This window comes from Antrostomus carolinensis, unplaced genomic scaffold (assembly GCF_000700745.2).
Source record: "Antrostomus carolinensis isolate BGI_N321 unplaced genomic scaffold, ASM70074v2 scaffold23381, whole genome shotgun sequence".
In the NCBI taxonomy this organism is placed as follows: Eukaryota; Metazoa; Chordata; class Aves; order Caprimulgiformes; family Caprimulgidae; genus Antrostomus; species Antrostomus carolinensis.
In genome coordinates this window covers 35,487-48,524 of record NW_010295157.1, presented here as the reverse complement: position 1 = coordinate 48,524, position 13,038 = coordinate 35,487, and the positions used below count along the sequence as shown (strand labels likewise).

At 38.0% G+C, this 13,038-nt stretch overlaps 1 protein-coding gene across 1 annotated transcript in view; it reads left to right on the top strand.

Moving 5' to 3' along the window:
• Window positions 1-137: 137 nt before the first annotated feature.
• Window positions 138-13,038, top strand: part of COL1A2 (collagen type I alpha 2 chain) — a gene marked incomplete at its 5' end in the record, with an annotated part of 40,648 nt that continues 27,747 nt past the window's right edge. The window contains 15 exons of the mRNA XM_010177896.1: window positions 138-312; window positions 1,007-1,017; window positions 1,657-1,674; window positions 2,348-2,383; window positions 4,024-4,107; window positions 5,486-5,542; window positions 7,834-7,878; window positions 7,985-8,038; window positions 8,367-8,420; window positions 8,794-8,847; window positions 9,351-9,404; window positions 10,345-10,398; window positions 11,833-11,877; window positions 12,125-12,178; window positions 12,282-12,326. Coding sequence (XP_010176198.1) covers window positions 138-312; window positions 1,007-1,017; window positions 1,657-1,674; window positions 2,348-2,383; window positions 4,024-4,107; window positions 5,486-5,542; window positions 7,834-7,878; window positions 7,985-8,038; window positions 8,367-8,420; window positions 8,794-8,847; window positions 9,351-9,404; window positions 10,345-10,398; window positions 11,833-11,877; window positions 12,125-12,178; window positions 12,282-12,326 — 840 coding nt within the window. The remainder of the gene's footprint in view (window positions 313-1,006; window positions 1,018-1,656; window positions 1,675-2,347; window positions 2,384-4,023; window positions 4,108-5,485; window positions 5,543-7,833; window positions 7,879-7,984; window positions 8,039-8,366; window positions 8,421-8,793; window positions 8,848-9,350; window positions 9,405-10,344; window positions 10,399-11,832; window positions 11,878-12,124; window positions 12,179-12,281; window positions 12,327-13,038) is intronic.

Below are 13,038 nucleotides of genomic sequence, written 5' to 3'. Positions count from 1 at the left end.
CCTCCGCCCCGCTTTTCCCGAAATCAGATGGTGCGGTCGCCAGTGTCACCGTCACCGCGGGGCAGTAACGCTTTTTATTTTGTGTTGAGTTAGTATGGGCAGTCGGTGTTCTGCCGTCGTATTTCAGCGCTTTGTAGTGTTCAGCACCCCGGTGTCGTTACCTTCTTGCTGGGCTGTGTGAATCGCCTGGGTTCAGTGTGACCGTCCACACTGCCAGAGGGACGCTTTGTGGGAAGGCACCCAGCAACCCGCCAGTTAGCAATAATGGCAAGTTGCTGGCATTAAAGTGTGATGTGAGACGTTTTTACCGTGGTAAGTTTCAGCCAAAATAGATTTTTAATTGCTTGAAATTCAGAAAACAGATTTTTGAAAATTAGTGTCCCCAACTAATTAAGAAGAGCATACTTTGTAGTAAATAACAGAGAGAGAAAGTTATTTGCTATTTGGTGTTTAATAGCTTCAAATTGTTCTCTGTTATACATTATGACATTTTACAGGAAATTGTGGAAATAGGTATGTTTGGGTAGAACCATTCTCTATCAAAAATGAGATGAGGCCATTTGTATGAAAATTTATGATTACTCCTACAATTTAATATCTTCACATGTGTCAGCCTGTCTGGGTTAATTCATCTGTTGCATGCACGCATATGAAAATATGTATGTGCATTTTTTTCCATGGAGATATGTTTAAGCGTATTTAGAGAAGGCTTATAGAATACATCTGCCTTCTTACTTTATCAGCTCTTTTTACTCTGTCATAGTTGTTTTAGTTTCATTAGCAAGTCTGTTCTGAGTTTGAAATGCATAGCAGTCTCACCTGTGAGTTTATACAGTTTAAGATAATCACATTAAAAGTAAAAAATTACATTAAGAAAATGTTTTGTCCATTAAGAAAATGGACAAAATTGCATTTTGATTTATAAGCACTGAAATGTAAAACTTGCAAAATAACTGAATCCACACTCTAATTATCTCCTTTTTTTTTCTTTCCCTTCTTTTTCCAGATGTGAGTGAGGTCAGTATAATTATTTTTTATCTAGTATGTAACACTCAACTTCAATTATCAGTCTAGACTTCTTTTAGTGGCAGTATTATTTACTAACGTTAATTCCCAAGACGGCCATGGAAAGATACCAATCAAATCATGAAGGGACTGCCTGGAAATGTACCCACCCCAATTTCTCAAGTGGGACGGCCTTTTTAAGAGACTGCCTTCATAGGTGTAAAGACCATGAGGAGAAATTAACAGAGCAGTGGTGTTTGGACATTATACCTGGCAGTTTGGATTGGAGATGACTGTACTTTAAATCGTCTTCCAGTCTAAATTTAATTGCAGAGAAGGATTATGAAAGGACTCAGGTGTGACTTTTATGGTAGTTATGTAGGCTGTAGTAGGTATAAAACTGTCAGTCTTTGTCAGAATGTTCTAATGTAGTTACATGTATCTTTGCTATATAATAAACTTGTAGCCTTCATAATAATTTAAAAACCACAGGGCATACTTAAATATACTGTACTGAGAAAAATTATAGTTATGTAAGAAGATGAGTCTACATAATTTTAGTTTAAAATTTAAAGCTCGTACATAATTTTAGTTTAAAATATTGTGAGAAATTGTATATTTTTCTTTAATTCTCTTCTTTATTTTTTCCAGGCACCTGCAGGGCGGAAGGTAAGCATTTTTCTTTTTCTTGTGCGGAAATGGTGATGATATCAGATATTCTTAGGCAGATTAATACTTTGTTGAATATTGGGTGAAAGGCAAACTGACTACATTCGTTATTTCTAGTGTTCCCTGAGAATAGCAGTAGCACTGAGATGAGTAGGAAGTCAAAAGGAGGGAACAACGGGTGCAACATCTTAACACTAGGGTAAATTCAAATACTGGATTTAAGCTGCTTTACCCAAGAGCAGAACTAAGCCTACCAAGAACTAAACGGCATCAAAGTAGCATTCTTGTTCAACCAGAGTTCCTTTGGAAAGATTTGTATTAATTGAACGTTACAGAAATATCCATACGGGTGTAAAGGCTAAATAGATTCTAAAAGTCACCGCTGTTGAATTAGAGCCAGTTATTCAGTAGAGACTAAAACCAACTTTGCAAGTACTTCTGTGGACTGTGCAGTGATACTTTTAACTGACAAGGTAATGACAGTGACTAATCTATTTCCAGTAGCTGATTGTGGAAAAATAATATACTGTCTGCAGAAAATAGCTATCAGAAGTGTATGTGCAGCCTTCTTTCCCTTTTTCATGTACACTAATTATTTTTAATGTGTCCGTTTCCCTGTATCAGCCTGGAAAATTTCCATGGTAACTCATTAAGTTTTGTTTCCTTCCAACAGGGCCCTAGAGGAGACAAAGGGCCTCAGGGAGAAAGGGTAAGGAATTAGATTGATGATCATTTGTTTGTCATCTTTGAACAACAGTTGTTGGAAGAGCAGTAGAAAAAAAATAAGTTTAGGCATCGATGTGAGATTAAATGAATGTACCTGTAGAAGCTTGCAAGTACAATTTCATTAAAAAGAAACCAAGTTATCTATGTACCACATTCTGCCCCAGCAATACCTGACCAACCTAATTGTTGTAATTGTGCCTGAGCAGATGTGGTTGAGTTTGGATGTCAGCCTAGCACTCCAAGTGATGGTTTGAAAAACTTTTTTCCAACTGCCCACAGTGGAGATAGTAATGAAAATGTGGAAGGGAAAGTTGACACGTAAAGATATAGTCTTAAACAATGTGGTATATGGATAAGCTCTCTATATCAAACCAGAATAGACAAAGCTAGCTTTGAAGATTGTTCATTATCTGTGCTTCCAAAGATGGCTTGAAAAAGCTCTCTTCTTTGCAGCTAGGTATTTGTCATCTACCTTCTATTAGTCAAAGCGGATATTGTACTGCTAAAGGCTACTGTAAAAACAAGGATAAAAGCTGAATCATTTAATTGTAATGTGCATTCATATCTGATATCTGCTTTTCTGATTTGCTTCTGTATCATTGCTGCTTTTTGTAAAGTAGTGTTCTGAAATTAAACATCCTTACCTGAGCAGTGTGTAGTTACAGCATTTTGTATCTTCTGAAAATTAAAAAGCCATAGTATGGATAGGTAGCTGTTGAAGATTTCTTAGATCATGATATGCTGATGACCATAATGACGACCATTAGGAAGAGCATATCTGTATGGTCAACTGAATATTTGCTTTAGGCTACCACTAAGTAAATCTGTTTAATGAAATGGGATTGTAGGCAGCAAGCCTAATCCTTCTCCTTTAGAAATCTGTAAGACTTTTACTATGGTTTTCATCTTCATCTTTCTACTGAACTGGGTCCAAAATACGGACCGAGTGAAATACCTCACCTCAGTTGCCACGATGGCAAAACGTGCCCAGCTTTGTGCATTGAGGATGAGAGAACAAGCAAGCGTAGCTGGAATGAACACGTGTCATTTCAAGTTGTTGCAAAAGGAGTTATGACAGTGGTAGCAGAGTGGCAGTATCAAAAATCTGTAGAAGTGCACAGTTTTATTGCCATTGAATTTGCAATTACACCAGCAAATAGTCTAGATTGATTAAAAACTGGCCTTTGACTCACTCTGCATCTGTCAGCTTATACCAGTAGGGCTGGCCTCTGCCAATCCCTAACTGTTCAAATTTTAGGCTTTCACTAACAGTCTAACAGGCTGTGTGAGTCTACATGGATTGCTTGGGGTTCATGGGTCCAAAATTTGGTCACTTAAAATGAAACTTCCCAATTTGGAGGTTATGCTTTACTAGTGTAGATCCATTGTTACCCCCATAGATCTTCTTAAATATGAAACTACAGTAAATATCTGATATGAGGTGTGGCAAGACAATGTAAATACAGGCTATGCTTATTTTCTAAAGTTAGCCATTTATTGAAACTATATATAGCACTGCTGTAATGTGTGCTGTAGGTGCCTGGTTGTTAATTAATTTTATAACTTCAGAAATTTCTTTAACCACTTCTAATGTTCACTTCATAATCCACTTTTTGACTCTAGGGTCCACCAGGTCCACCAGGCAGAGATGGTGAAGACGGTCTACCAGGTCCTCCAGGCCCCCCTGGTCCTCCAGGTCTTGGTGGAGTAAGGCATCCAAACTTTCTATTACTGAAACTGATAATCTCTGCTTTGTGACATCCAAAGTCTAAATGCATATCTGCTGGAAAACACTGATGTTGCATTGGAACATAGAGGAAATATTCTTGGCTTGAAATTCATGGTCCCGGTTCCAATGAAACTCTTCCTTGTGATGTATATTTTCCATGGCAAATTTGGATTTTTTATTCAATAGAGACTTACGCACAGGAACAAATCAACCCTGTTAATTAGCATTAAATATGTACAGCCATAATGCGTACGGATTAGGATTCAACTAAATGAAACCTGTGCTGTTAAGCAGATGGAGAAAAGAAACATCACTTTGCAGTTGGGTTCAAGAGACAGCAACTGTATTGGAATTAGCTGGAGAAGGTTACACTGAAGCTGGAAGTCCGTACTTAGAAGTCAATACCTCTCTTCCTTTAGAATTCTTCATTTCTGTCTGTTTTCATGCTGCAGAATATAAGTGGATTGTGTCACATGCACATGGCAAAAGTGTCCATCATGTATTCTCTGAAGAACGCTGGCTTTAACTCTTTGCTGGACATTAGCTTGCACAGGGAACATGAAGACATAGACAGTGTCGTATTAAGCAAGTGCAGTAAATCCTCTTGCATGGAAGAAGACTCCATTGCCTTCAATATGAATAGCAATAATTTATTTTCCTATTAGCAAACCCCAAACTGCTTTCATTAGTTTATATTATTTTAATACACTAATAAAACAAAAAAGCAAGAAAAATATTTTTATTATATTGTATAGAACTTCTTTCCATTTTAGTGAAGGGGGAAAGAGGGAAAGTGTACTCTACAAAACTAGATTTATATTTGCCTACAAGTCTTAAATTGATAGGAGATCAAAACTCCAGTGCAGTGTTTCTGAGGCTGCATCCTGCTCAGAACTTCTTGAAGCTGAAAGGCCCACCTCCTCCAATAGTCAGTCAGGGCTGGTACATTAATTTTACTTATGCAATGTGGTGAAAAAAATATGCATAACTTCTCTTACTGGAAATTAGGCAGAATTGTTTGAGCGTTTCAGTAAAGTTTTTGATTTTAAATGAGCATTGAGTTTACATTCTTAATTTTCACTTCACACTATTGCAGTGCCTCCCTGTCACTACTGTGTAGATATTTGAGGCCATTGTGTGAAAGGGCCTTCCTAGTAAAATCAAGTCTTTATGGAAACAAGTCAATAGAAATGTATTAAGTAGCTCTATGTTTACTTAATTTTACACATACTGCTTTAACATACCGTATAGCAAGTGTAGCAAGTCAGATGCCATTTAGCTGTAGAATGATAACTATAAATACTTTTTAAAGTAAATTTTTTGATATTTTAATTTCAAACATTTTATCACCTACAGAACTTCGCTGCTCAATATGATCCATCTAAAGCAGCTGATTTTGGCCCAGGACCTATGGTAAGTATATGATATAGCACTTGATAACTTGCATAATAACGTGTTTAGTATTTTCCTTTGAGTCTAATCCAGCTGTATTAATGCAAGACATAGTTCTAAAGTTGGTGTTTTGATCTAATATTGAGTCAGACTGTAAAGTGATCCTCTGATGTAGGACAATGTGAAGTGTTTGAAATACAGTCTTAGGACTTGAAATATGGTCTTGGGACTGTATATGTAACTTGAATATAGTACTGATGGGTCTTGTGCTTTAATTCTGTCTGACCACAGGTTTATTAATCAGTGAATTTCATAATCTGGTGTCATATAACAGATTTACTTTGATACAGTATTACTTTACCCATATTGAGAAGATTGTGTTTTAGGAATGAGATCAGTTGTAAAGCTGCTCTCTAAATCAGATGTAGGTCTAGAAAGTAACTCAGTACCTCAGTTGCAGTTGCTGATGTTTTTCTCCCGTGGTTGTACAAATGTTTTGATATCCCTGGATTGCACACATTTGGTAGGAAATTGGCCACTGCGTTTGGTTCTCAACAACTGAATATTAGTACTTGGTACCACAAGGCTATTCTGAGGAGGAATCTTTATCGGTTACTGTAAACTGTGTCAAAATGGACATTTAAGGAGTCTATTGCCTCTCCATCAAGATATCTAACCCTTCCTGATATTAGCAGATATTTTCAGTGTACATAGATAGCAGAATATGGGGTAAATCCACCACACACACTGACATCGTGGACAATGCATCTGATGGGTGAGCAGCAGGATGAAGCCTGCCCAGGATTATTCTGGGTCAAGTGCTTGTTTCCATTCCTGAAAACAGTGTAATATTAAATGAATTTTTGAAAATATTTTGACATCCATTTAGATACTAAAATAGGAAAACAGGAGTATTTTTAATCAAGTTCTGCCCTCAGTGTCTGACAATAAATTAGCAAATGTAGATGAGGATTTATTTGGGGTGTCACAATTTCTAAGTTCCAATTTTGGGGTCAGTTAGGGTTCATCTGACAGCAACAGCAGTAAAATCTACCTACTATGAGGAATTTTAAGTTTCATAAAGACAATATGAGAAATTGGGAAGATAAAAAAGGAGATAAAACCGATTACAGAATATAATTTGTGAAGAGATTCATAGGGTTTATGCAGCACGTATGATTCAGACTGTCCAGAAACATTTTTTTTTCCTAGAATTACTGTGTATTTTTATAGCCACAATATTGCTTTAGCTTCCATAAGTAAATGCTTGTATTTAATATGCATTTATTTCCCTTAATAAAAAGTATTCAGTCTTATGGGAAAGCTACGTAAGCAATGGAAAAGTTGGCACATGATTTTAATCTTGTAATGAGAAAATTTAGAAGAGTTCTCAAGAAGGTTTTAAACCCAATTAAAAACATAATGGTTTCTGTTGAAACATCTCATAAAACATTTATTTGGACAATAGAAGCCTAAATTAAATTTCAGTTCAAAGTTGTTTGCTTGTTTAGTAAAGCTTAAGATGACTGTTAAGAAAGTGCAGTAATCTTCGAAAATTTCAAAAGGGATTTTTGACCCTTTTTTTTTTCTTTTCTCAGTTCAGTCAAGGAGAGTATGTTAGTGACTTATTTTGGAGGTGAAATGAAGAGAATTTAATCAAAACCAGAAAACAAAATAAAATATTTAGACAGAAGATGGTCATTATTTGAAATAGATGTATACCCAGTATGTATAAGAGTTGTTTCTTTCCAAAATTATGTGTGAACCTCCCAGTTCATGCTGATATTGCCGTTTATATACCTTTATTTTCCCTTTTGCCTCTCTACCATTTTAATGATCCTTCTATCCAACATCTCTTCTTGAAAATCATGATAAAATTGTCAGGCTCAAAAATACAAACTTTCTTAATGTGTTTTTATGACGCTTGTCTTTAAACTCTGGAAGTTCATGCACAGGAAGGGAGAGGGTACATAGATGAATGAACCAGTGCACTTGCTAACAAGCCAGACTTGACTAAGAAGCCTAATCACAAGATTCTCAGCCATAATGGCACATTCCTAACCGTCTCACAGGATTCTGCGCTGGTTCATTGCCATTAGAAGATCTGTTTGCACTTGGACTCCCTATGCAAATTCATGCAGATTTCTTAACTTCCTCTAGCTTGATTTGGACATTGCACACTGAAAACTAATGCTAACCAATATTTTAGGAACAGCGGGAATTGATGTTACAGATTAGTTTACATAATGGTGGTTTTTTTTTTAAAAAAAAAAAAAAACAAAGCAAAACGTCTTGTAATTTTTCTCCCCTAGGGTTTAATGGGACCTAGAGGCCCACCTGGAGCATCTGGACCCCCTGTAAGTACAGTCTTATATGTCCTACTGTCTAATTAGCATTGACATATCTGTGTAAAATTACAAAACAGCTTGTTCAAACACTACCAAAATCTTCATTCTCTTTTAGGGTCCTCCTGGTTTTCAAGGTGTTCCTGGTGAGCCTGGTGAACCTGGTCAAACAGTAAGTACAAGTTTCACATACAGACACTGTTGGCATTAGAAATAGGACACCAAAGTAGGCTTGTAATGCTTAGGCCTGTTTCTCCTATCCATATGCACATTCTTGAATGTTTGAATTGGATATTCTTGCTTCATCCTGTTACAGAAACAGAGCTGAACGCTCAGATTCAGACTCCTTCAGGTTGGAATCATAAAGTGCAAACTCAATTAGGAGGGAAGGACCTTGTTTCAGTTCAGGCTCCAGCTAAGCCCCAACTCAAGTCAGAAACCAGTGAAAAGACTTATCTGAAGAATCAGGCTTTAAGTATTCCTCGATCTGTTTTTAACAGGGTCCTCACGGTCCTCGTGGTCCCCCTGGTCCTCCAGGAAAGGCTGGTGAAGACGTAAGTGGTTATTAAATGTTTCTTGTCTCTTTTGGGACTATGATTCAACTCTCACATTAGGTTATTGTTAAGCTAAGCATTCTATTGGCCATAATTTATACATTGTTCTATAATATAGAATAGAATAAATAAACCGCTGAAATAATTATTTTATCATACAAGAGATGCTGTATATTGGAAATGTATAGAAAAATAGATAACTTCAAAACCTCTCCAAATACATTATTTAGCTTCCTGAATACAGGAAGAGGGAAGCTTGAAAGTTAACAAGCTCTCCGTGTTTATTGCCAAGGTCTTTTCTTTTTTAATGGTTTATGTTGTTATTTTATAAAATGAGCTTTCCTTCTTGGTACATTTTTACCGCATTTTTTAGGGTCACCCTGGCAAACCTGGACGACCTGGTGAGAGGGGTGTTGCTGGCCCTCAGGTATGTAGCGATCTACTCTATACAGTACGAACAGTTCTCTTATCAGTGAAACCTAATGACATTCCTGAATTACACCACATTAACAGTCTAGCAATACTCCCTAAATGGATTAATCCAATTTAAATTCTTACCTTCAGGGATATCATATAGTTAAGTTTTTGTTTTGTAGTCTTCCCTCCCAGTAGAGCAAGCTACAAGTGACATAATAAGGAGATATAAAGGAGCAGGTGAGCCAGTGCCTTGGCAGCGAAAGCTAAAACAGCTGTGCTAGCACATGTTAATGCATGAAATTTCTGAGATTCACAACTGGAAAATCAGGTTGATTCCTGCTAGTCTCTGAACAAGTCTGGTCCTGGGAGGTTTGGGAATGGACAGTGTTCCTCACTTGAATGATCACAGCCCAAATCTACTCATTAATTTTACTGAAAGACTTGGCTTTTTCTTCTGTTTTAACTGCAGTATATAATATGAGAGACAATCATTCATTCACTGTGTGCTTTTAGGGTGCTCGTGGTTTCCCTGGAACTCCTGGTCTGCCTGGCTTTAAGGGAATTAGGGTGAGTGTATGCATACTTTTTCCCTGAATAGTTAAGACTAGATAAAACTTCAGCATACTGAAAACCCCTGGAAATCCCCTCGAAATTAAGAATATATATTCTAAGTGCATGAATGTGCAATGTGCACTTGCAGCCCAGAAGGCCAACCGTATCCTGGGCTGCATCAAGAGAAGCGTGGCCAGCAGGTCGAGGGAGGTGATTCTCCCCCTCTACTCAGCTCTTGTAAGGCCCCACCTGGAGTACTGCATCCAGTTCTGGAGCCCCCAGCACAAGAGGGACATGGATCTGTTAGAACAGGTCCAGAAGAGGGCCACGAGGATGATCCGAGGGCTGGAACACCTCTCCTATGAAGACAGGCTGAAAGAGCTGGGGCTGTTCAGCCTGGAGAAGAGAAGGCTTAGGGGAGATCTTATAGCGGCCTTCCAGTACCTGAAGGGGGCCTATAAGAAAGCTGGGGAGGGACTTTTCGTTAGGGCAGTTAATGACAGAACTAGGGGGAATGGCTTTAAACTGAAAGAGGGTAGGTTTAGATTAGATATTAGGAAGAAGTTCTTTAGTGTGAGGGTGGTGAGACACTGGAACAGGTTGCCCAAAGAGGTTGTAGATGCCCCCTCCCTGGAAGTGTTTAAGACCAGGGTGGATGAGGCTTTGAGCAACCTGATCTAGTGTAAGGTGTCCCTGCTCATGGCAGGGGGGTTGGAACTAGATGATCTTCAAGGTCCCTTCCAACCCAAACCATTCTATGATTCTATGATTCTATGAATGTCTTTGAAGTTTTTAATATCTCCTGATATGAAAGATTAATTTTTTTAAAAAATCATAAGATTATATTAGGAAATAATTTTGTATAGAAAGAAGAATTTATCTTACAAGACTTAAGAGTGTGCATAGCCATTAGTGGGAAAATATGTACTTAATATTATATTTCTACTCAATATAGGGACACAATGGTCTGGATGGTCAAAAGGGACAACCTGGTACTCCTGGCACCAAGGTAAAGATGAAATCTGAAAATGCATTTGTAGCTCTTCCTAGCGAAAGACAATTGGAAAGTCCCCTCCAATTTTTCTTCCATGTTGTCATTAAACATTTCCCAGCTGCAATAATCTAGAAGTCAGTGAATCTATGTAGGACAAATATGTGCACCGTAACATGAGGAATTATTCCTGGAGCCTTACTCTTGAGCCCTCAGTCGAGTTAGTACGTTCAGTGAGTGAGAGCTGCAGAACTTGGCTCCTAATCATTGGTTATCCAGCTGCTGGTTATCCAGCAGCCCTTGAGACTGATTTTTGCTGTCTCTGCTTTTCTATGGATTGTATTTGGGGTTTTGGTGTTTTTTGTAAAGCACACTAAAATTAAAGGATCTCATTTTTCTACAAAATTCTGCTATGAGACACATGTTCTAGTGTAAAGTTTTCTGTTAAAACTTTGGATAAATGCAGTGCTCTTCTGAGTTATGGCTATTTGATCTTCACAGGCTTTTTCCTTTTTGCCTTCCTCAGATGAGTGAGGGAAATTATATATAATTACTATATACTTAGCTTATAGAGTTATTAATTGTAACATAGTAATCTCCAATATCACTGTGGGTTGTTAATCTTCAGAAGAAGTTTGGTAAAGAGATAACAAACACTCAGTCTGTCCAGTCGTTGGAGATTAAAAGCAGATAAAGCAATTAAGTAAAGGAAAGAACAGTTAATAGCAAGAGTGCTAATCTGAGTGAAAAACACAAGCATGATGAGTCAAGGACACTCATGTTATAACTGCGCTGAAAGCAGTGATGAAGGCAAAAACTTGTGCTGTTTGCAGCATTTAAGACTAGGTGCATTCAGATATTTTCAGGATACAAGTCTCTAGAGCAAATCTTGTCACTATAGATCAGACTTGATCAACTACAGACTTGTTGAGAACACAATACTAAAAGGAGAGGAGTCATGTTTTAATGGCTGTTGCTCATATCTCAGATTTATTGGTCTTAAGTTAAAAGTACCCGAGGCAGATCCTTATTTGACAGAAACTTTGTCACCTTAACATCAAGCAGAAGAAAGCATCATTCTGCTTCTGCTCTAGCTAAAAAACAAATACTGATTGATCTGAATTGGTAATTGACTATCCAGGCGCTCTCTCAGGTGGGTGCTACTGAGTAAATATCACAATAAAGAAAGGGAGTGAAGAAGGCTGAGATGGGTAAGTGAAGTGATGTGCTCTGGCCCTCCTCTTCTAAGAGGATTCCAACTGGCCATTTTCCAGTATGTACAAGGACTGCACCCTCAGGACCTGATGTGCTATTACTGTACACTGTGGTGCAAGTGCTACAGGAGACAAGGACAGTATGATCCAGCAGTTGAATATCTCTCTAGGTGGTGTTATGTTGTCTGTCCAGAGCATCCTTTAAGTAATTCAAGCCTGCAAACTTTCTTTTTCATAGGGAGAACCTGGTGCCCCCGGTGAAAATGGTACCCCAGGACAACCTGTAAGTATTTACTGCTGCTGTGGAAAAAGATAATCTGAAAGATATGGTTCAGCCAGCATTTTATTCATTTTTTGTCATGAGTGACACTCCAGCTAGCTAACTACTTTAATGTAACAGTATGTGAATATTTAGAACAGAATTCCCTGGCTGCAACACACTTCATATAGAGACTTAGCAGAAGAAAAAAAATCTGTATGTCTTTGTTCAGTGAACAGATATAAATGAGTTAACTTAATTTTTCTTTCAGGGTGCTCGTGGTCTCCCTGGTGAGAGAGGAAGAGTAGGTGCCCCTGGACCAGCTGTAAGTGGCTTCCCGTCTGTCTATCATGTTTAGCCACTACCTGTGACTTCCTCTGATCTTTGAATGTCTTTCAGACTGTATTTATCATGTTCTCTCCTCACAGGGTGCTCGTGGAAGTGATGGCAGTGCTGGCCCCACCGGACCTGCTGTAAGTTTCAGTCTTGATCTTTCACAATCTGGTTCCATTAGGCCTTATGTCCCTCTTTCTGTATAGAGGATGTTTTCAGCTTCCAAGAAGTTGTTTGTGTGGACATTTTTAACACAGTTCATTGTTGCTTGTCACACCATCACAAAAAGAATTAATAAAACATAAACCCTTTGCAGACAATATCCTGAGAGCCTCAGGATTTGTATTAAACGCATTTGTATCAAAGGAACCAAATATTCTCTCATTTGCACTGGTGAGTTCATAGGGAAACACCCAAAGAACAGAATTCACGCTTCCAACAGTCTAAGAGAACAGTTCTCATCCCCAGACTAAAGAGATTTTGTACCTTTTAACAGGTATAGACCATGCACATGTTGCAGATGACTATATACATCCTGAAACAATTACATGCACTCTAGGGCACAGCTTTGCACCTGCAATGTTGTCCTGTCTAACAGGAGCTAACCTTTTTGATTCACCACTGATACCCAAGTTATGTGACCTAGTGTGAAAGGCCAGTAGGATCCAACTGTCCTCATCTGACTGGTAAACAGTAACTATTCTAATAAGTGCTAATCCAATGCAGATTTGTCCTTTTAAAAGGAGGTAGTGTTGCCATAGTATACCACTGACTTTAGTAAACCTCATTTATTTCAGTGAAATAAACTATACCCTTGTACACACATTTAAAAGCTGTAAGTTTTCAGGAATA